Source organism: Lepidothrix coronata, unplaced genomic scaffold (genome assembly GCF_001604755.1).
Source record: "Lepidothrix coronata isolate B3197 unplaced genomic scaffold, Lepidothrix_coronata-1.0 Scaffold16, whole genome shotgun sequence".
Lineage (NCBI taxonomy): Eukaryota > Metazoa > Chordata > Aves > Passeriformes > Pipridae > Lepidothrix > Lepidothrix coronata.
Window position 1 is genome coordinate 1,249,631 of NW_016690196.1, and position 24,251 is coordinate 1,273,881.

Consider the following 24,251-nt stretch of genomic DNA (forward strand, 5'->3'; position numbering starts at 1 on the left):
GAACAAGTTAGTCAATATATTCATAGAACAGCACAGCAGAGATAGTCAAAGAATATAAGACTTATTAGAAGCATAATGCAAACTTACTTCAGGGTAGTTTTTGACAATGTTATTAAGAAAGAAGATGATACCTAAGTATTTCAGTGTTCAGAAGATGAAAGTTTTATGTCACCTGTGAAAAGAGTGACTTTTTTGTTTTTAATAGCTATGCAAAGAATTAAATATAGACATTTATATATATTTGAACATATACACTAGTATCTTTAAATGCACTTAGATACTATACAACGGTATCTAAGGCTACAGACAAGCAAGAACCATAACTACCTTGTTCCTATGTTTTGTGGAAAAAAAGAGACAGACAGATAGTATGCATCCTTTTGACAAGCTGTGTTCATAGAATACCTTCTGGGTTGTTTGTTGAAACAAAGGAACTTTAAATTAAAAAAAAAATGTAGAGATCATGCACACGGGTTGAGTGGAAATAACTAAAAAGCTATGCAAAAATGCTAAAAGCAAAAGAAATAAAGAAAAGGAAGAACCTTATGCATTTCTCCATGAAGATCTCCTACCTCTTCTCTAGTGTCTATGGCAGAGCCAGGGGTGGTGGCAGCAGTGCTTACTGTGGTACTGGGGGCAGTGCCTGATGAAGTCACTGAATCTATCTCTCCTGCTACATCGTTGATTTCCCGTGCGATGAGAGCCAGATCTTGACTGATCCTAGTAATAAAGAGAGTGTTACATTCTCCCCTACAAATACTTTTGGGCCAGTAGAGCCCAACCTTGGCAGCCTTTTAGGTTTTGAGTTCCAGTTCCTTATAACTGTGCTATGAAAATGTGAAAGTTTATTTGTAGAACCATACAAGAAAATTTTAACTGAAGCTTGTAACAGCATGCCTCTCTAGAGGAAGAAGGTAGAAGGCAATCTCAAAAGACAGAGCATCTTTGTTTTCTTTCTAGGATTCACAGGCAGACGTGTACACAGTATATCTAAGACAGTGGATGCACTGTAAATATTGCACAGACCTGCATACATGCAGTAAATCTGAAACATTCAGACAGTGTTTAGTTTATACTTCAGTTTACCTGCTTGCAAAAACACATTTTCAAGACCTCTGATTATCTAGCAGCCCTGCAGCTTGTTCACGTGTCTGAAATTCCAGACCAACACCCTAAGTCCTCAAATTTTATCAAGACAAGTTTTCCAGTGGGAAAAACAGAACATATTTGTAAAAACCTTGGCACTACAAAAATACATCTGAATTCTCAGCCAAAGATTCCTTTTCCTTTCTTCTGATCCACCACTTTAAAAAAAATAGCTTTGCTCTGTATTCCGCTCAGCACAGGGAAGAAGCTTGATAGCTCAACTTGTGCTAATCCTCCACAGGACACCCCAAAAGGAGGAGGGAACAAGAAAAAAACTCTCACAAAGCAAAAGCTAAAAGCCCTTACTAACTATGGCACCCTGAATCTCCAGCTTGGATCACACAGTTCAGAAGACCTAGAATTCAGAGCAGACTGCCAAGTGATCCCCTTTGACACTTCTGGCTGAGAGGACTGAAGGCACAGGAGTCGACAGTGCTACTTCTGCATCGCCAGGAGGTGAATTGCACCACCCACCACTCAAGCGGAAGGAGCAGCACAGCCATGTAACAGTGACACACATCAGGCTGGACAGAGATGGATTGTTCAAGGTGAGCTTCCTTCTGCTCTTTATTTTCACTCTGTCTTCAAGTCAAAAAGAACGGACACCACTGACCTAGACATAGTTTAAGACTAAGTGAGCAGAATTTCAACTTCAAAGGCAAACATAACTAGAGAAATTTCCAGTCAAATTCCTACGCTGTATTTTGAGGCTAAACATCAGCAATATGCAATGAAATGAAACTTTGTGTAGCTTAGGTACATATATGGTTGAGATAAGGCTGTAGAAGATTATCTGGCAATTACCCATGACAACTCAAGACAGTATTTCTGATTTTAAACTATCAAAGATGGGAACAGTAAAGCATAAAACAAGTCAACTGTTCATTTAAATAAATTAAAACACAATAAGAACCTATTACTAATTAATTTAACCTAATTACTAAATCTTTTGGGTCAATTTTAATTTATATTTCATGTTCTTATATATACATGCCAATAAAAATCCAATATTCTAAGTAGTAGAGATACTAAAACACCTAATTCCTTGGTTTCACACAATCATCTAACTATCTCCTTAAAGACAGAAATTGCTACTAATCACATTTGAATTTCTGGGACAAATTCTGGTATTTAATGAATAGTTCTAAAGAAAATAAAACCCAGGAGATTTCAATTATTACCAAATCCTCCTGAAATGTTATTAAACACCATAATCAAAAGTAGTATCAATCAAGACTTAACTCTTCACAAAAATCAGCAATGCTTCAACATGCCACAACCACTTCATTTGAGTTCTTCCCAAGCAATGAATATTACATAAAATGTCAGCTATTTATATAAAAATGAATTAAAATGTATCCTGAGAGTATCAGAATAAACAACTCTAACACGGATGGCAAGTAACTTGGTAGACAATTATCACAGTCAAACATCAGTCCAGTGAACAAAATCTGGAATTATTTTCAATGTGACAGTAAGCTATAGTCAGTACTCAATTAAGTGTCTGCACAGAAACAATACAGGGCACTAAACAAAAACCACTGTGAAAAAGAAAACTAGAAACCAGTTGTGAGTTGTCTGACTTTTCAAAAATGAAGTGTTCAAGTAATTCTACATTAACTTTTAGAAACAGAAAGTATGGGTTAAGGAGTATGCTTTGTGTAATCAGGGACAAGAGACTTAGGCTTTAGGTACATGCTATTTACTCTGCTGCAACTGTAGGTTGCCTTGCAGATTTTTACTGCTTCCTGCATCACACCTAGCAATCACAAAAGGCAAATCAATTTATTCGCAGAGGCAAAACTAAAATAAACCTCAAATTCCCTAACCCTCTCAACGTGCTCCAGTAAATATTGCTATTAGATTCACTCAGTGAGCAGACTCACGCAGCTACACAGCTACATAGGGAACAGACTCAGTTTTCAACGCACTGGAAAAGGTGAGAACATGGAGCTTGGGATGGGGAGAGCATGACTACCTTTTCAAAAGCCTGGAACTCTAGTTCTTATTTAACTGTAGGGAAAGAATACCCAATATCAGAAAAAAGAAACAGGAATACTTCTAAGATATCTGTAATAGTGCTAAACTGCTGGATTACCAAGAACATTTTTATGCTTAGTCTACTATGTTACACTTCCTATACTGAGTCAGTTGATTTTGTAACAATACTTTAACATCCTTAAATAAAATATACGTGAAGCTCCTGTTATTCCGAGGGTGTACACTCCCTCCATGTCAAAGTGGCTTTAAATCAAATTTACTTATTCCATTAAGTTTTTCTAAACATCTCTCTCAATTTTTCAATTTCATTAACATCTGTAAATTGGGAAGTCTGTGAAAAGTGCAAACTGGTCAGTCAAAGAAGATCAGTTAAAACACAATATGATGGTAACATGGATGCAATGAAATGTTTGTCATACAGTCTCTACAGTACTTTCTGCTGCACATGTATTTTATGAAATGCTTATCCTTACACCTGCCTAATAGAATCAGTTATTCAACAACAAAAAAATAAATCAAACAACTTAAATGAGAGCATGTAATCATCTATTCATTTTTTAAAAACTTTAAATAGAGTTGAAGGGATTCTGATCACAGAGGCTGATCTGAGGGCTGGGATGGAAAAAACCTCCACGGTAGACAACGACAGAGAATATGGTTAGCAAGGCAAAAGGAGCGGAGACAAAAAATCTTATAAAGGACAGAAGTTAAAATTAAAGCCAGAGGAGCAATAACGTGAATCATTACAAAGATATATCGAGGCACAGAAAAGATCAACTAGTGACCTACAGCAGTGGGGCTCAGCAGAGGCTAACCAAGAAAACTGGTATTGGAATCAGTGATGATAGCTGACAGTAATCTGGAATTTCTCAAATGCTGATTGCTAGTTTTCTTAACATTAAATAATCTTATTTAAAGCAGTTTGTGTGAAATTTCTATATAAACTTGGCAATACTCATTTGAGTCTCTCACTACTTCCACTGAAAATAAAGCTGAAGAGGTAGGGTAACAAAAGGTACACAGCCTTCAAAACAAATTTAAAACCAGTATATCAATGCAGAAAGTGGTAAGAATCCCAAGGGAAAAAAAAGCCCTGCAAACCTAACCATCAAGTGAGTTTAGACCGAATCATCAACTACTTCCAGTGCCAATCTCTCCCAGATAAGCAAAACGTACCAAGAAGTTTCACTGAAGTAGAGGTTCATCAGTACTTCTTATAAGGAGGAAGTAATACGCTATGGCTATCAATTGTTCTTCCCCACATACACACAGTCCTCCCTATAACAATCTCTAACTTTAGATTACTAAAAAGAAAGAGATGTTTTAGGAAGATGATTTTGAAGATGTTTATTTCATGATTTATCTAGATACTATGAAACTTCCTTAGGTATCTTTTGTGTGCCTCTCTGGGCCTCTATATCTTCCCTTTGCACAGATCACACTAGAAAAACAAATGCTGAAAAATATTATCAAGAAGAGGAAACAAAAAATAATTAATCACATCAAGCAAAACACCTCCATGGCATTAAGCAAATACTCCACAGTATTAAGAATAATCTTAAAAGGAAAACACTTTTCCTGTTTAGGCTTCCAAATTAAGTTTTTTGAAAAGCTTCGTAACCTGAACACTGACATCGAAGTATTAAATAACATTTGCATACTTATTTAGTTTTATTTATTTTGTGCAAGTCATCAGAAGTTTTCACTGCATGAGTGTTGCATGATACGGGAATAACTGGTTACAAGAATGTAGAACTACCTGTTCCTTGGTTCAATTGAAGCACAGTTGATATTAGCAATAACAGAGGAATTAATATACTAATCTCAGATACTTGCAACAAAAAAAAAATTACTTTTTGATGAATACACGACTTGTATCAGAAAGTATCTAACATGAAATAATATCTAGATAAATCAAAAATTAAAATGAGAAAATGGTCTTTTACATTACCAAAATCACTTTTTTTCTCTCTCTGTCACTTGTGCATTGATCTGAAATTTTACCTCAACATGAACGTAAAGGTAGTACAAAATCACATATACTTCAGCTTCAGGAAATATACTAAGTACCTCTGCAAGTCCAACTAATGCAACTGAAAGTTCATCTTCTGGGACTGGGCTATCCTAAGTCAGAAATTACTATAATTTTCCATTAAAAAGAAATGTGCTGGTAACATGAGTGTTCTGTCTGCCAGTCTCTCATAAGAAGAATTTTAAATTACTCATTCAGTTAGTGAGTGAAAGCAGTAAGTAGAGTGATACAGAAAATTCATTAGCTCAGCTCTCTTTCTCCTTTATATGCACCTGCATAACTTCGTTATTTTAGAGGCACGCCTTTAAAACCAACCTTGCTATCTCTTCTCGGTGAGCTGTCCAGTCACGAATGTAGTCTTCCTGCTCCTTTATTCTGTGCTTGAATGTATTGCTACTTTGAGCTGCTGTCCCAGAGCTCTGCAGTCGTGTGGTTTTCAGGGCTGGAGAGGTACGTAGACGGGTATGTTTAGGGGAATTACGGTTTGATCCGAATTCATCTTCTGAGGTGGAAGCATAATCTGTAGGAAAGCGCCTCCATCTTGCACTTACTAAATTAGTTTAATTGTTAAAAAAGAAATATTATTGCATCTTAAATAAGAAAAAACAATATTATTTCAGTAACATCAAAAAATATACAACTATTCATTATCAATCCCCAAATACCTCACAAAAGGTTTATTTACTACATCTTAAAAAGAAAGCTACAAAATTCGTGTTAAATAATAAATACTGATTAATAAAAACACAAAACTGATGCTCTTTGTATAATGATGAGTAAAGTAAGATGTAAAAGTCAGTAACTGTATATGAGCTCAAGCAAACTATTACAAAACAAGGGCCCAATTCATTAACATTAAAGTATATAGTCAAATTGCACTTTTTCTGCAGATTTTTTCCCAAATTTCATTCCAGGTGTATGTGATACACAAAAAAAAAAATGAAGAGACATGAAGGAAGGATGGAGCTGGCACCAAGACTGGGACGCATGCTTACATAAGGAAAGCATAAAACTCATAGATGGTGATAAGGTCCTTTCCAACCTTAATGATTCTATGATTATGTTTTTAGTATGGAAATAAAATATGTAAAATTAATATTGTGTAAAAAATCAGCTGCACATCTATAAAAAAGGAAGACAGAGCAAAAAGCTTCCTTTATTGAAAAGTTCATAGGTATGAAAATACCTATTCTGCAAGTCACATCCTAGAATTATTTTTCAAGAGTTTTTGTGGTTTTTTTTCTTCTTTTCCAATCTGACAATTATCCCCTTTTTAAGCAACAGCCTAAAGACTTCTACATGTAGCACATAAAAGCATTATACAGCTGTGCTGCTGAAGACAGCATGAAGTACAGGAGAACTGAAATTAAGTTGGAAGCTTTCGTCCCCCTATGAATTACTGAAGCTAAGAAAATGCATTTCAGATATGCTGTCCTCAAACATTCCCTGCAGGATGAGATACCATTAAGTGCAAAGGAATCCTCATCATCACAATCTTCTAAATTATTGCAGAGGATTTAATCCCCCAAACTCATTGACATTCATGAGGCTCTAGAAGTACTGTAGAAAATTAAAAAAATATCTGATCACCTCTTGGTAATTTAAAAATAATACATGCAAATGACATATATTGTTTTTACTATTACAAAATACAAGAAATAATACTGATTTCTCCTGAAACATCTAAAAAAATATTATAAAGGAAGTATACATAAATATGAATTTAAGTAACAAATAATGAAAGTAATTTTTACTTGAGAAAAGATCTGTGTAATGCAGATTACAGTATGTAGAATATAACATTGGTGTATAAGCTTACATCTCTTCCCTCATATAAAGAATGCATTTTTAATTGCTGGAAATAAAAATGTGCTTGTGTAATTTTTTTTTTAGGTTTAAATGTGGGCTTCAAATCATGTCCAGTTGTACTTTTAAAAAAAATATTCTAATTTTATTGAAGTAAGTAAAAATGTCTCTCCAATCATTTACTGATCTCTTTTTAGAGGTTTCAAAGTTGTTTGATCTTAGGGAAGTAAATATAAGCAGAAAAAGCACATTTCCCCACCAGTAGCATGCAAGCAATGTGTGACCAAAGTCCAAAGAACTCTATGAGTTGGGCCCACATTTTATCATCCATTTTTGTTTAAATTTTTTGTCCTGGTTCAAATTATATATATCAAAATAAATATAAAATTTATCTTAAAATCTCTCAAGTGAGCTAGTCCAGCAACTCAGCACTGTACAATGAGCATATGTAATAATATATTTAAAAACTAAAAAATTGAATGAGAAGTGAAATATCAGAAACAGATTTGATTTCTAGTACTCTACCACTGTAAGTTTCAACATCAGGATCTGGGTCTGGGAGAAGCTTGGATTTCTCTGTGTACAAAATAGTGTTTTATCATGTTAATTAGTTTTAAAACATTCAGGTTAGAAGCATTTGCTTAAATAAAATATATTGTTGAGATTAGTCTTAGGTCCTCTTTTCCACCCACACTTTTTTAGGAAAAGATTATACATTCAATAAAAAATAAAGAATTTTGTAAAGGCTTAAACATTTCAGAGATACTAACTGAAATGGCATCCATAACAATTGTGTACATAGTATCATAAAAACCCTCTCCATTTTTTAAGACCAATAAATTTTAAGGCCTTAAAATGTTGGTTTTCAAATCATCAATGGGTATTATCCACGGGTTTCTCCTTATTATGAAGAAAACGTTATTGTAGGCCTAGCAGTAAGAATTTCAAGGCTTTATAATTCATAACAAGCAATATCCAAGCACTTTTCCCAGTAAGGTAGCTATACATTTGCAAATATATGCTTTTAACACTATCTATAAATTATGCAGCCCTGAAAGGTCATTGTAGTTTATGCAGATTCTGAAAGCTATTGTGCAATTGCATATCTCAGACACCAAAGACAGTGAATATCAGTACCACTAACTAGAAAATCCTTCAAAACCCTGGCTAAAATAATCAGCATGCAAACCTAATTTAGTGACTACTCTGTGAGGGGCATAATGTCCTGACAACACATTAAGCTGGCAAGTTTGGTGATTTGGACACCATACTCTCACTTTTAAGATCTCAGGATAAACTTGATTGAATATGTTCCTTAAAAAATATTCTACTCTCATTGGCACATTGCCTTCTCAAGGTTTATCCGTTTCAAAGATCCTGAAATTTTGTGCTCAGTAGTGCAATAATACTAAAATGTGCTTAATAAGTGTTGTTTTCTCTCCATTACCAAACCCTTTTTTTTCTCCCCCCACAGTTATCTCAATAGCTTTGATCAACCTATCTGCCAGCCATTTGCAATCACAGTCAGGTCAGCAAGCCAGCAGAGCTGCTAAACACAACTAGTTGCTCAAGGTGTCTCTGTTCTTACTTGATGTTTAATTTGACAGTGCAGCTTATCACTTTTGCACTAGGTCTGATGCTGCTGTTTGTTATCCTAGTACATAGCTCCTTCTGTCACACCATCTTCAATTTTCCTTGGTTGTTGTGAAAATAGGTCTTTGGTCTTCTCTGGTTTTATTGATCAAACTCTACTGTTTGATTAGACCTTTCATTGCTTGTGGTATAAAATTACTAATTCTGCTTCACTTGTCTTCCCAGTGTTGTTAGCTATCAAGCCTCCCACCACAGAAACACCCTGGTAATTACTTTAATGCTGGCAATTCTCATCCAAGATGTTCCATTTACCTGTTTGTCCTTTCATATAAAAGTAATCAATACTTCACTGCATCAAATCAGATTTTTAAAATTACAGACTTGCTGACAGTTCTGACAATTTTAATGCTATTATGTTGCAATTCATCCATATGAAGTACAAGACAATAAAAAAATGCCCAGTGAATATGTTTTTCTTGCCTTCTATTTACAGGCATGTATGTCTGAACATTGACTTGGGAAGTGCAGAAATAACTTTCTCTTTTTAGGCTGGATTTAAGAAGGCATCAGTGTTCAGTGGCCTGCAATGTGGTAATAATGTTACCTCTAATGAGATAACCCAGAAGAAACATACTTAACACCTTGATAGCAACCAGTCTTCTGGTAAAAGAAACAAAACTCTAAACCTTATATTAGTAACAATCATTCATTTTCCAGTCTTTCTATGTCCAGGGAGAGAAGAAAATATATCTCTGTTATGCCTCGATTAAATGTGCCTCAAGTAAAACACATTTAAACAGTTGAGGCACTTTTGTCAAGCACTTCATTGGTACTTTCCAAAACTGCTAAAATTAAGTGAATTCTTGACTTTTCTAAAAATAAAATTAAATTCAGGAATTAAATAATTTGGATCAAAAAGGTTCTGCTGTGTTCTACTTTTATATATTGCATACAAGTAACACATTCTACCCAAAGATGATTTGAATACATTAATCTAAGGATAAAATTATAAATAATATCATCAATAACTTGATGCGTTGGTAGTTATTAGCATCATATAGCTAAGGGGAAAATGCAGACATACTAAGTAGTGTCAATATATCATAGGTGATGTATATATATACACTCCTCTACACACTAGAAGATTACACCACATTCAAAGCAATTCAGATTTTCCTAAAGTATAATCTAAATAAACCAGTAAAAAAAATTACACAATAAGGTTACTGATACAGACAAAATCCAGAACTCTTAATCCTAAACAGTAGTAATAATACTTTTTACTTACATAGTAACAAGACTTGATTGATTTGTTAAGCTATGATTTTCTTTCGAAAGTATCTGACTGCTTTATTAATGGCTTTCTGATTTTGGCCTTTACATTGATAAGCTTCTCCCTGATCTTAATATATATTAACTGAAAAATTTTTTTATGATAGAAGTTATTCCTACCGTAGATTTTCTAACAACAGTTTTTTTAAAATACCTAGCTTATTATGTTGGGGTAGCTCATGAGAACATGGCATCTTTTCTTTCTTGAAAACAGAGTATTGTGTACAAGCTACAGTAAACTTTGAGTGTGTAATGCAAGTAAATGAAATGAACATTAAGCAAAGACGACTGTGATAGACTAGTAGACTGGGAAGAGGAAGATACACCCACTCCCCTTAAAAGAAGCAGTAAACCACTTCAATGCAGCAACCTTTAAAAAGTTTAGGAAGCTGGCAAGACTTCACATGGACACAAAACTCAAAATCTATATACAGTTTTGTGAAAAACAAAAGAAGCAGTGAATTGACAACATCCAGGCTTTACCTTTTCAAAAATCAGCAAAATCACAATGTGAACAAGTATTAAGTATTAAAGTAAACATACGGAAGTCTTAACTGACACTCTTCCCTGACCTAACATTGCCACCTTTCAGGCTGCACATATAAATTCAAAACCTCAATTAAAATTGAAAATATGCCACTTTTCCAATTATATCTTACAAGGAAAGACCAAGTTTTTCTTTGAAGTTTAACCTTTCTTTTTTGTACCTTTCTAGACACCTGTCATAGTAGCAAACAGATTCAACTTTACAGTTCAGCAAACACCTCATTTGTATCTCAGCAGAAATTTCTATTCAGCTAATAAATTACATAGCCAAGAGATACCTGCCTGGGGAATACACACTGCTAATAATCCTAACAAGGTCCATTTGTGATATAGCAGCAACAAAAGGACAGCAGAAGTGTGGGAATTTAGTATTACAGTTGTTTATATCAACTCTGAATGGGATGCAGTAAAAGAGACTATAAAATCTCAGTATCAACACACAGCACTGGAAGCTACTCCATTTATTCTGTTCTTTCTTAGACTGTGGATTGGCTGCAAATACAGTAAAGCTGGTAGTATGACAATTCTAAAAGCAAGTAGACAACTATTTTAGATATTCATTCCATGTTAAAGTTCACTTATTTATAATTACCACATTTCAATTTTGGTTGATTTAATATTGCTGCTGAAAAAACCTACCAGCTTTTTACACTGCTTCTACTTAGAGTGTTCACTTCTAACAGAACAGTAGGTTAAAATTCATTGATTGTACAGATTTTTCCTTCCACACATAAGGTAACATTATAGTAAAGGAACCACCACACCAAAGAAGACCAATATGATTTGGAAATCATAATAAAATCATAAATTGCCATGATTTGGAACACAGAATGGGAAATAATCCAAGGCAAGGCAAACATTTCAAAAGAAATTACTTAGCTTTATGATATTTAGTTAGGTAGTGTATAATTTTTTCAACTAGTTCCTTCATTGTTATTATTCTTATAAAAAAACCTCACTTTCGTAGTTCTGATTGCATATTTACAAGCCTACCTTACAAATAAGTACTATATCTTCTAGGTAGTAAATAGTGCTTCTGACCTTTTGAATATCTACTACTATGACTTGAGCAAAGAGATCTCTGCTCTGTTTTCGCAGTAAAGCAAATCAGTACCGACACATCTGACTGCCCCAATGCATTAACTGGTTTCAAGATGAAAAATATCCAAAGACTTAAAAGATTACAATTTCTTGTCTTTACGATTTTCAGTGAGAAACCTCCCCAAGCCATGAAAAAGAAGCCTCTTACTCCAAAGAGTGCATCAACTGAAAATCAACAGATGTTTCATAAGAACTCTTTCTTAAACCTTTTTTTTTTAAATCCACATACTAAAAACATCTAGTATTGTATAACATTATTTCAAATAATCTCACATACCTGAGGGAGAATTATGTGCTGAAGCCAAGGATTTGGATTTTGAATCTGAAAGTCGAGAAATGCTATTGGCTCGAGTTCTAGCAGAAACTTTACCGCCATCTCCTCCTGCTAGCAACCTTGAACCACTTCTGATAATAGCTTCTGGGGTACGAGATGAGGCAGTGCTTCTAGTTATCGTTGCTTCAGAATCACTACGTGCTGATAAAGAGCCAAGTCGATTTCTCCGAGGTTGAGCAAGTAAGTCTATTCTGGAAATATTTCTCCTCCCTGATGGAGGTTTTGACGTAGAACTTGTAGTAGACACTTCGGAAGCCACGGAAGCCTTATCGGCATCAGCAAGCTCGCTATCTGAGACTTCACCAAGCCGTGCTCTGCGCAAGAGAGAAGTCCTTGTGGGACGAGGTCTTGGAAGAGTGGTAGATTTACTAGATTGACCAAGTGCAACAGGAGAGCTTTTTGACTTAGTTGACTTTCCTTCCATCTTGGAATGTAAAAGTTCATCTGCTGAGGCAAAAGGAACTCTTCCATGTGATTTGCCAGAGTAGGTTTCCTGGTCAGATGATAAGATATCAGAAATGGCAGAATGAGGTACACTAGATGTTTGGTCATCATCTGTTAAATCTACTGATGGTTGTCTCATTCTTCCACTGGATTGCACAGTTTTGCGAGCATCAGCTCTAGACCCACCATCTGAAGATCGACTTTTAGTTTTCTTTTCCATCTTTTCCCTGGCACTTGCTGTAGAAGATTTTAAAACATCCTTTGAAGGGGAACCAGTGGAACATCTATCTTTATATAAGGTTGTAAAGCTCTTCCGCTTCTGCGTGGATTTTCTTTCAGTGTCACCAGTAACGAGACTGATTGTGCTGGCTGTATCGACATCTGATTCTGGTGATATGGAATTATCTCTGTTATAACTAGGAGTGTCAGGACCTTCATCAGTTTTATTTTCTTCACGCAATTTAGCTTCAAGGAAAGCCATCACAGCTTCTGTGTCTTTTAAAATGAGTGTTGTATCTATACTGGAATCAGTGTCCATTGAATCACTTCTGTCACGTATCCTGTTTGCAGATACTAAAGGGGCAGCAGATCCACTTTGCTTATTAATGTGAGGAATAAGTTCTATAGGTATATTTGTGCTAGGCTTATCTATTGTAAAGCTACCTTGTCTCACTAACGGTTTTGAAGATTCCTTTTTTTCTCCTCCAGGTGTTTTAGGGCTGTGTCCTCTAATAATTTCCTCATTTTTTCTTCTTCTGCCCTCAATCTGTGCCAACTTAATTTCTGCTTTATCTGTAACAGGTCCAGGAGGATTGTCTTGATTATCCAAAGTTTTAGGTGACGTAACAGTCTCCTCCCTACCTTTCTCAACCTGATTTACAGCAGATTTTGTAGAGGATAATTTTGTGGGTGTCCAGTGTCCTTGCTCCTTTCTTTCTTGTTGTTGAATTTTTGCTAAAGCTTGTTTCACCACAGAAGTTTCTCTGCCAGTTTCAACTCTCTCTTTACTGGAAGAGCTGGGAAAAGAAAAAACTTTGTCTCCATTAGCTCTGGGTGAAAGACCATTCATTGTTCTGGTTGACTTTGCATCTGAGGCATGACCTGGAGTTTCTTTCTCCTGAAGTTCAGTGTCTTGCTTTTCACCTATTTCTGACCTCTGATGAGATGTAGCTTTTGATTTTGAGGTTTCATACACTTTCTCCTCTTTGGGAAGCTGAGGAAGTGTCCTCCTCTTTCGCTCACCTTGGCTGGTCATAGAAGCAGCTGATCCAGCACTTCTAACAGAAATACCAGACTCACTGATGTCTGTGTCTAAAAATGAAAGGGAAAAAAATATCTGATAGGACATTCAATAGCAAGGTAAATAGATTAAATTTTTAAGACTGTGTAAGACTAATGCAACAACATAGAACTGAAAAAAGTCACCAGTCTATCCTGCTGTTCTACGGCAGGATCAATTATACTTAGACAAACACAAGTTTGAAAACATTTAACAAACTCTTTTAGCCAGCTGTGTAAACTAGGATCATACATACAAACTAAGTTTTTATGATCTCACAGTAGGTTAAAATAGGTACATAAGAAATCACTGTTACATCAGCATACCATTACAAGAGGAAGTAGAAAGCAAGTCTTATATTCCTAAACACCTTCAGGACCAAATCTAGCAAACCCCTTCAAATCTAGCAAAAAAGAGTTAAGAACCTCCTTCTTCCTCCCTACTTGCCTGTTCTACAGCTTACAGTCTTGTCTCATGGAGAGACTACATCCTCTCCCTGTGAGACCTCCCCTCAGGCAAGAGGCTGCAGTGCTGGGAGATACTCAGCAATATTGAAAAAGCCCTACTCATGAACAAAGAACTTACTCTGGTTGAGAGAGAAAAAAAATGCTTTTAAACCAAAAAAGACACTTTAGTATAGAAATATATAGAAAATGTATAAAAAGTATCAAAAGAATGTAATACTACCGCTAAAGAACTTTCACTGATGCTGAATAACCCTGTTTTAGTAACCAAACTTTATTTTTCTGCAGATGACTGTGCCCTCCTTGCTCATTTAACAAACACAGCAGTTGTGCTGTCAGAAACAATCAGAGATAATATGAATTTCTCTATGAATTGCTCTTACTTTGAATACTTGGATAGAAAAAATTCTTTTTGCAGTTAATTTGCCAGCTGTAGCACTATAATGTCACACACTTATAAACACACATCTGTCAATTCACTTTTTGCCAGGAGAGATCTATGAACAACTGCTCTGCATATCCTGTTGGGATCTTCCTATCACGGCTTGCCACCAACATTGGATGTTCCAGGAATATAAACTGGAGTATAGGGCTTCCCTCTCTGGAAGAATTCTCCAAGCAATTAACTGAATATCAAAAATCACACTGTATGTATAGCTGCTACTTTCTATCTGTGTTCTTCAATCTATCTTTTCTCTTTGCACAGTGTCACATCTTTGATGAAAAATGCAAAATGACTCACACATTTTTTTCTATAATCCATGTTAGGATATTGGTTTTGAGAAGAAGGAGGTATTTCTGAAATCTAAGCAAGGTTTTCTAATGCTCGGACTGTTTTTTTCTTGAAAATTATGAAAAAAGTGAAAGTTCAATGAAAATCAATATGATTGCTATCTGTGAAGATTGACTTCTCTCAGACATACCCACCTGATCAAATATTTTATATATACATATAGGTATGTAACTTACTTCTTGGTGAACTTCAAATAGCCTTTAGTAAAAAAAATGTGTGGAGTTGTTCAGTGTTGTATTTGGCTACTAAGGTTTCTAAAGAAGATACAGGCATCTAAGTCAACAAGACATTTTGTGAAGTGGTCTTCTGACACACATATCAAATTTTACTTTTGTTACACCTTTGGTGCTTGAATGCTTTCTTTATCTCTCCTTAAGTATTTTAGAATTTTGCAGTATGTGTATGTGCTACACAGTAGTTGCTTCACTTTATGTCATAAAGTTCTTATAATGGTAAAAGAAGCCCTCATCTCTCCAAAGAAGATCCTAGTTAGTGTCCCATCTGAAAGTGACAATTTAAAACAATATGGAAAACAAAAGACCACCAAAGCCCCCAGTTACCACCCAAAGGATCAGCTATGATTTTAAGTGCCCTGTATGTACATCCAATCCTCCCAAACAGTGCAAAATTTGCTCTTGATTTCCATTATTCTATGTATATCAGATAATTTAATTTTTCCCCTTTCCATCTCCTTTGACTTTCACTATCCTAGGCAAAATTCAACGGTTATGAGGGGAGGAAAAGCTACGATACAAGCAGTAGTTACTGGCAAGAATTCTTTCATGCACTGACACAGAGGTTTGCATTATGCAACACCCAAAGCAGAACTTCTTTGCAAAACTTCTCCCAAAGATGATCATAACCTCTAAAGTGAAATTGGGAGGAAGAAAAAAGCAGAGAAGTAAAGTAAGCAAGTAAGGTAAGCAAGTAAGCAGTAAGAAGTAAAGGTAAGCAACTCCTTTGTAGTCAAGAGTGTAGATGTTAAAAACCAAACTGCTTAAAAATCAGAAATGTGAATAGGTAAACTATGGAGACACATAGCCTGAACATCTGGCGCTACAAGAAAAGGAGATAAAGTTGTTCATTGCTAAGGTTTCTGGCATTTTCAAAAAACACAGAAGGTTTTCTGTACTTCCAAGGAAGGATACTATGCTTCAACTGAACACTGGTCTCTCATGTTGAATTGTTTAATAGTCATTATACTAAAGTATAATTTGGGGCCAGTACCAAGAAAGATGTAAGGAAAGAAACATACTATGCAGACCAACCCAAACTGTAGTCAAGTGAAAGTTTCTCTAATATTAAACAGTTTTTAACTTTCCTTTTTCAGTAACATTCAGTGTAATCCTGGCACTCATCTGCCATGCCAGACAACACTACCGGCTGAGCTTGTTTTTACACTGTTTCTGCTAAGAACTTCAGGTGAAGATGAGGTATTAAGAGTAAGAAAGCTGCTTAAGTAGTGTACATAATCACTTTTTTCTCCCTTTCTTAGGTTTCTTCAGCAGAAATATGACAACAAGAACAGTTTTTAATACCATTTTCTAATGGAGCAGGCACAGATGACTCCAATCTCATGTCATCTTCATCATGACGTGTGTGATTAGCAGCCAAACTGGCCCACTGCGATACCCAACGTTTACCTCCAGGATTAGTAGAACCTTCCTAAGGAAGAAAAAAAATCAGAAGAAAATGACAACAGTTTGATAAAAAGCATGCCATCTTTCCAGGTTTTTCCTGAATAAATATGTCAGACACTATTTTCCTGGAGGAAGTTGAAAAAATAGTTTACCTCCATAAATTTTAGAGTTCCCAGCTCTAGAATGGCAAACAAACAAACAAAATCTATATAGTTGCAGAATCAGTACCAAATAAACAACAGTTCCTAGTGCAGTGAACTTTTAAACATCAGAACCTATACAAAATATATCAGAACATTTGCTAGCTCTAAGATCAGGTTATTTCAGTCCTCAGCTCAGAAGTGCAGGAAAAAAAACATGGGGTGTGGGGGTGCATTAAAAAATTAAAAATGTGCTTCAGGAAGACAAGAAAGTGACATTTTACCAGTTTAGAAGACCCTTCTGTCCAGATGAAATATTGTATTTACTTCATTATAGAAAGACTACCTTAAGGACTGAAAGAGTAAGGTAACTTATGAAGGAAAGGAAAGGAAGCTCAGATTATTTGTTTGGTCTAAACAAAAAAAGAAGCAAAGATTAGATTTAAACCATTCTTCTGGCTAACAGTGAAGTCACTGTCATTAGTATCTGATAATTTTTTTTGCAGCTAAACTAGAAAGAAAATTAATTTACTTTCTTGATGGTAAGCCTTTTGAAACCTTGAAAACTTTTAAAATGTAAAAAAGTATAAAATTAAACCATCTTCTTGTGTTCTTATAAATATTTTTTTCAAAAACTGATTCTCTAAATATAATGTAACATTACTGTGTTATCAAATATATTAGTCTCTCTTGCTTGTATCTCCAAATAAAGACATCTGGCAACTGCCAATGCATATATATCTGCACATGCACACACACACACACACACGGGCTGTACACTATCAAAGGCTTTATAGAAATTTAGATAGTCTAATTTATTGTACTCAAAAGACAAAGTACTGCAAATGACAGAAATCACTGCCTATAGTTCCAAAGGAGTTACATAACCATCAGCAAGTCAAATGAGCAGTAAAAGAGATGGGAAAGCTGTGGAGATGCGAGTAACTTGCTTAATAAAGACACTTGTAGGAGCTGTTCCAAAGGTCAGCTGGAGCTCTGCTGCCTCTTCAAATCTTCACACTTCTATTCAAAACGCTGATTTTTGCCTAATGCCTTGGCTGCTCTGGGTCTTTGACCAGGAACAAACTCTATATATTTTATAAAATTTATTTAGCAGAAATGGAATGGTGAACAATGTCACCTAGTGTATAATAACTTTTTTCAAATTAAAAGTTACTTAGACTTTTGAAAAACTTGAATTTAGGATCTTGAATTACTCCCGATTAATGCAAACAAGTGCAACATCATGAATCTCTTCCACAATATTATGAATGTAGTAAATCAGAGATGCACCAAGTTATTTGTTTGAACTATTATACAAATTTCCACGTTTTGAATTAATTTTTTAGAATCAAAATGTTACAAAATTCAAGTCAATAAAAGCAAAGGAAGGCAATTCAATGTTTGTTATTTATGGGCATTCCTGAACACAATACAAGGAAAAGGGTGTCAGGAAGAACACTAGAAAAACCCTGTGCATGCAACATTTATGCACTGACAACTACTGCTGAAACCTGATTTTTCTTTCTTATCTCTAAACTTTCTTTTCTCTATTTCCTGTCGGTACTAGTGAACTTCCATCTTTAATAAAACAATTAACTACAGTCAAATCCAAATATGATAGACATCCCAATTGTCTTTGGTATAGAAAACTCCAACTAGTTCCTTCTGTACCACCTAACCAATTTCAGAGATAGATGTGTCAGAAATCTGAATTCTACTTCAAAATGGGGAAAAATATTAAAGACTTCACAGACTAACTATAGTAAAGCAACATGATAAATTAGTTTTCTCTGAATGTAATTACACTGCCCAAAAAGGTTTCTACATTGCAGTGAATGTAAATGTGTGCTTTGCTAACTCTCCACATATAGAAGCAAAAACAACAAAGCTATGAAAAGCAGTTTCTTCTGATAGTAGTTTAAGCACATCGAAAAAGTGTGGTTTATAAAACACACATCTAAAAAGTCACATATAGTCATCCTAAGGCTCTTCCTATAATCCATATTAATTTGCACCTTACAGGCTCTCAAATAAGCATTCCTTGAAATCTTCTCTTGAGTAACAAAAAGAATTTCCTTGTCTTTCAGAAAAGCTGAGTTTACATATCAGCTACCACCCTTTTAACTTCAGGTTAAATCTGCTTTCCCTTATGCTTATTGCACACACAAAATCAACAGGAGTAATAAATCTTTAGAAAATGTACTGACGGATTTCTGTGGACTGATTATTCAGCCTGAAGACTTATGGTTTCAGGCTCCACATCTGAAAAAAATCCACAGCACACACATTATACCTGGAAGCATCTCTAATATTTGGCATTTCAAAGTAGAATAATATTCTTTTAAAAATAAATTTCAACTAGCTGAAATTAATTAAATTTAAAAAAAAAAAAAGTAAAGATGTCTTTTCAGATACATAACTCCAGTCAGTTCAAGTTGTAAGAATTGTATTATGTCACCTTTTCAAAAACTGAAGTGCTGTCTTGAAAGCAGTTCTTTTAGTCCCTCCCCACTCCACCTGCTCCAGAACTATATTCCTCCAGGGGTGATGATCTTTTTACAAATGTCCGTACATGCTTTATTTAAAGCCAGTGTCTTCAATTTGTTCCTGGAACAACACTGACACCTATCTCAAACAGTTCTATTTCCTTCCGTTACATTTACTCCATTTATATATCAAACCCCAGCAACTGTACCCATCTCTACTTTGCTAGACTAAATGAACAGCATTCATCTGTTCTTGTAAGGTAAAGCTCCATTCCCTTAATAATCTGAGTAGACTTCTTTGTTCCTTCTCTAGACTTGTATTCACTGTTCTTAGCCAAGAATAGTAACAATTCCAGTGTTATTATTACAAAAGAAGCTTCACCATGGCAATAATACTGCCCTTTTGTATTAACAATACATTTCCCAAGCATCCAAAGGTCCTATTTGTCTTTTCACAGCCATATGATGTTGATGACACATCATCCTACATCTCAGTACAGCATCTAAGTTCAAACAAAAAAGTATCAAACTTCAAACTGAATGGTTTGCTCTACAGAAGGACAGGAAATTAGTGTAATTAGAGACGACAAATGAAAAGGAAATACAGCCTCTAAATATCCCAATTCTAAGAAGCAATATAGCAAACATTTACATGAATGAACTTATTCAATATTCAGAATGTCAGCAGTACTATTTAGTTTATCTTCAGTGGGAAAGACATGAACTGGGCATTTGAAACTGCAACAGGAACATTGTAGCCAGTGGCACTGACGACCCTGGAGATGAAGAACCAGATTTCTAACTGTGCTTCGGTCTTACAAAAAAATAAAAAAAAAAAACCCAAACAAACCACAAACCAAACAAAAACCAGAAGCACATCAAAGACAATGTTGATAAACCATTATTTAAGAGCTGTGGTTAGACAATTGACCACTGAAAATTAAATGAAGCTGGATGGATAAATGATAGCCCAAATGCCTACAGCATTTTAATTTATCAAGCTCACATAGTAAGAATAAATAACAACAATAACAACAACAGTAATACTCTCTTTGTTCTCTACCTTATTTAATTTTTGTTGTTAAATCACACTTACCTTGGTTGGCAAGTGGCAGCTTATAATATAGAAAATAAAAACATTTAAATATTTTAAATAGATGGATTTAGTACTTTTATTGCCTATATCTAATCATCGAAAAGGCAAGAACCAAAGTATTCAGTCTCAATTCAATCGTGTCATGACATTCAGTCTGCATCTTATTTAGTCTTATGACAAACACTACTCCAAAGTACTAAAGATTGTCACATCAAAGGAAAAGCTGAGAATTTCTTTAATAAGAAAAGCAGTTTCTAGGTCTTTTCCAAGCATGTTATTCATGATGCTTCACAAGCTCTGTAAAGTTAAGATATTTAAGTTCAGAATAAATTTTCAACCCCCAAAGTGATTCTAGGTGAACCTGCCCTACCTTGGCCATCTTTTCCATCTTCCTTAATTGAAATTTCTTAAATTCCTATTCTTTGTTTTTTCTATGTCAATCATGTTCTGGCTTCACCTCATTCTGCTAAACAATCTACAAGAATAACTGTGATGGGCAGCTGGAATAAGGTCCATCCACAATCTGAGTGGATGCAAGACTGGAACACTGAGCTACCCTGACCATACCTGACTGTTTAGCCAAGATCTTCAATTAGGTTAACTTATGATCTGCAGCTCAGTAATGCAGTAAGTCTTCCAAAACCCACAAGCAGAAAAGTTTGTATATGAGAACATGACACCCACATACTTTACAAATCAAACACATTTGCCTCCCCCTTTCCTAATGACAGAACAAACTGAGAGCAAGTTTTGGCAGTAAGACTTTAGATACAACAATCTTCTCTCAGTAGTTATCCTCATGAGTGTTTTTTCATTATTTCCCTACAAAACACAACTCTAAATCTATCAACCAAGTTCTATTTTTAGCTTTCTCTGACAAGCCTTTCTCCCACCTTCATCTGTCCTTGACTGTTCTTACGCTAATCCTTGCTATATCCACATTGCTTATGTCGGTTTTCCTCCTTGACTTACTAAACAATTTTCATTTTTCCCCCCATCATCATAACTCGTAATAGTATTTTAAATTATGCTAATAACCTATTCTATTGTAATATACAAAGACCTTTTAATGCAGCCACAGTAATAAAATGGCATAATTCTTGTAATTTCAACCTAAATCAAAGTGAGTTTTAGTATGTTGTTGCCAACCTGCCCTATGACTGCAGAAGAAGTCTCAGTCCTCTAAAATCAAAGCCTGTTATTTGCAAAATATGACACCTGGAGATCCCTATTATGTTTATAAAATATATAACATATTCTTCTGCTTATGAAATTATAAAAGTTGAAAAATATCAATACTCTTGAAAACTGATACGGCACAAAAGAGCTGAATGCTGCAAAAGGCATAAAAAAAAGGAGAGAAAGAATGTGGTTGCAGATTTGTGTAAAGCAGCAAGGTGAAAGGCAAAGTTCGGCAAATTTTTCCACTTGATATACCTATGCTATATGACAATAATTGACAAAGCAGTAATCTTAGGGAAACTAGTCAAAGACACTCCTCTAGACTTTGTGTCTCAAGACTTCACAGTAACTAGAATACAACCACGATAAACCACACCTTCTCTAGGAGAAGCAGATTTGTAGATACTAAAATCAGTGTATTTGCATAGCAGGCACACTACGTCATACTTTCAGCTCTTGATACATTTTAAAAAAATGCTTAATTATAAAGTTTGCTAATTTATAGGATCATACTTCAGAAACTGTCTCCCAAGGGAAGTAGAAGTTAGTGTGATGTGCTTCATTACTGTTATCAGATTAATTCTGCTCCAGTGTGATCCTGTTCTGTTCCAGACAGATTTCAAGTTACAGTTTAGCCATCACAATGATATCAGAATGTCTCCCAAGATTTCAATATGAAATATCATCAATATCTAGCCTGTGTGCATATTCTGAGCCATATATAAAGTCAGGCATTTTTCTCTGCTTAATCTTTCACTAACTGATTGAATTATACTGCTTCTAAAGCAACTAATATAAGTGACTTGTTATGAGTGGCATCTCACTGAAGAAAAACTGTGAACATAAAAACCTGAAGTCCTCTGGCTTCAGAAAAAGAATCTGAAAAGTATTATCCACCATTTTTTCCTAGCTGACTTTGTATCACACATTAAATGCATACATCTTATTTCTGAATTTTAGTATAATTACTTTTTTTTGGGCTATAAAACATAATAAGCTTTCCTCAGTTCTGTTGCATAATTTACAAGTAGCGTATACTGTGCCAATGTATGTTGCAAGGAAACTCCTGCAACACTGGTGTTAGTACACACGGAAAGGTAGCAAAGTTTAAAACACCTTCACAATGTAACGTGGCTTCTCTGACAGAGAAGTTTTGATAATGCAATAAAGGCCAAAGAAAAATAAAATACTTATAGATCTGAGCCAATGTTTTCCAGGCAAGATTTTGTTTGCTGTTTAACACTTACTGGTCAGTTCTTAGTGCTCTCTCTTATTGGAAGAAAAAAGAAGACCGTCAAAAATTAAATTCTACCTCTGTGTCAAGAAATCCAGTTGTACTCAGTGGTCTTTTTTCTTCCAGCACTACTGTAGCAGAATTTATAGCCCAATCTTTTACTAAATCTTTCTGGTTCTCGTTGATAACAGGCCTATTATAATCCTGGCTGTCATCCACTCCAAATACCTGAAAATGAAACAACATTACATTCATTAACCCAATACCATCCTGATACAATGTTCAATGTTAATGGATGGATGGTGGCATGCTGAAGAGTGAACTTAAGTAGGTTTTGTTGTACTATGCTTATCTGTCATCTTGGTGAATATTAAAAGTTAAATATCAGAAATATCTACAGTAATTAAAAAAAAGAGTGGAAGTCTATATTAACACCATGAAAATTCAAGGAACTGCTAGTTGGAATGGTCAGATATGAAAAAATGACACTTTGATGAAAGAAACAAAGGGTAAAAGCAAAATCATTAAAAAACCCATTTTACCAATTAAGGAAAAAAACAATACCGGAACCACAAAATTTCCAAATTTTTGCTATTACCTAGTGAAAACAAGAAATACAAATGCTTACATCTGCTACTAATATACTTATTGAATTATTTCTCTAATACAAACAAAATTTCAGTTTTTCATTTGTTAGGGACTTAGCAGATGTTAGAAGTCCACCAGGTCTCATGAACCATGTAGACTCATCTTATTCAAGATATGACTTGCCACAGTTCTTTTACTACACTGTTTCCTAATGATGCTTATATTAATCCCTTCCACTTATGACAAAAATAATTTTCCCATGACATTTTAAAACCGTTGTTCAGGAAAAAAAATTGTAGAAAAATGTTATTACAACGGCAATTTAGTAATAAGGACTTAAGCAGGAGAGTCAGAATACTATCTGACAAATTTCTTGTGAGTCACAGATACTAAGGAACATGATTTCAGAACTGATGTATACTTCAGAGATATTTCAGAGAATTTTGTATCTTGGAAACATGTAATTTATAAAATTTTTAGATTTCTGCCTAACAAATTCACTACTCTACTACCAAGGACTTAGACATTAAAAAAAATTTACAGAATAAGATGAACCTCCCACACACATTAAAATTGGAAACTAAAAAGAAATTGTTAACATAGAAAATTGCTTTGTCTCATAGAAAGACAAAGAGAGGGAAAGAAGGAAATGATCTTCACAGATGTTATCCTCCTGTAAAAATACTACTAGGGTAAAAAAGAAAAAGAAGTACAGAATTATTTTTTCCCCAAAAGTGTTCTGTAATTCATGTTTGCACAGGAAATCTTGAGCACTGGTCTACTACAAGGTTAGTGTGTTTAAAAATGGATTCACCACTAGATGGCCACAAACTATAATGTTAGTTTCTGAGAAGCAGACAAAGGAAAAAATAATAATTAAGTACGCTGTCATTCAAATGTTTAATTGTCCAGAAAGACTCTGCTATAGCATTTATACATTTATACCTGAAGAAGCTTTCTCAAATGCATTTGTATTTCGCTCTCACGAAAAAAGCCTGCTTTCCTGCCATT

At 34.9% G+C, this 24,251-nt stretch overlaps 1 protein-coding gene across 12 annotated transcripts in view; it reads right to left on the reverse strand.

Moving 5' to 3' along the window:
* Window positions 1-24,251, reverse strand: part of CEP170 (centrosomal protein 170) — a 100,481-nt gene that overhangs the window by 14,091 nt on the left and 62,139 nt on the right. For 3 of the 12 annotated variants that reach the window (XM_017806764.1, XM_017806753.1, XM_017806754.1), the window contains 6 exons: window positions 22,731-22,880; window positions 16,410-16,536; window positions 11,835-13,646; window positions 7,511-7,561; window positions 5,495-5,729; window positions 543-720 (listed from right to left, as the gene is read on the reverse strand). In XM_017806764.1, coding sequence (XP_017662253.1) covers window positions 543-720; window positions 5,495-5,729; window positions 7,511-7,561; window positions 11,835-13,646; window positions 16,410-16,536; window positions 22,731-22,880 — 2,553 coding nt within the window. The remainder of the gene's footprint in view (window positions 1-542; window positions 721-5,494; window positions 5,730-7,510; window positions 7,562-11,834; window positions 13,647-16,409; window positions 16,537-22,730; window positions 22,881-24,251) is intronic. The other 9 variants (XM_017806760.1, XM_017806759.1, XM_017806756.1 and 6 more) reach the window with 9 other exon arrangements.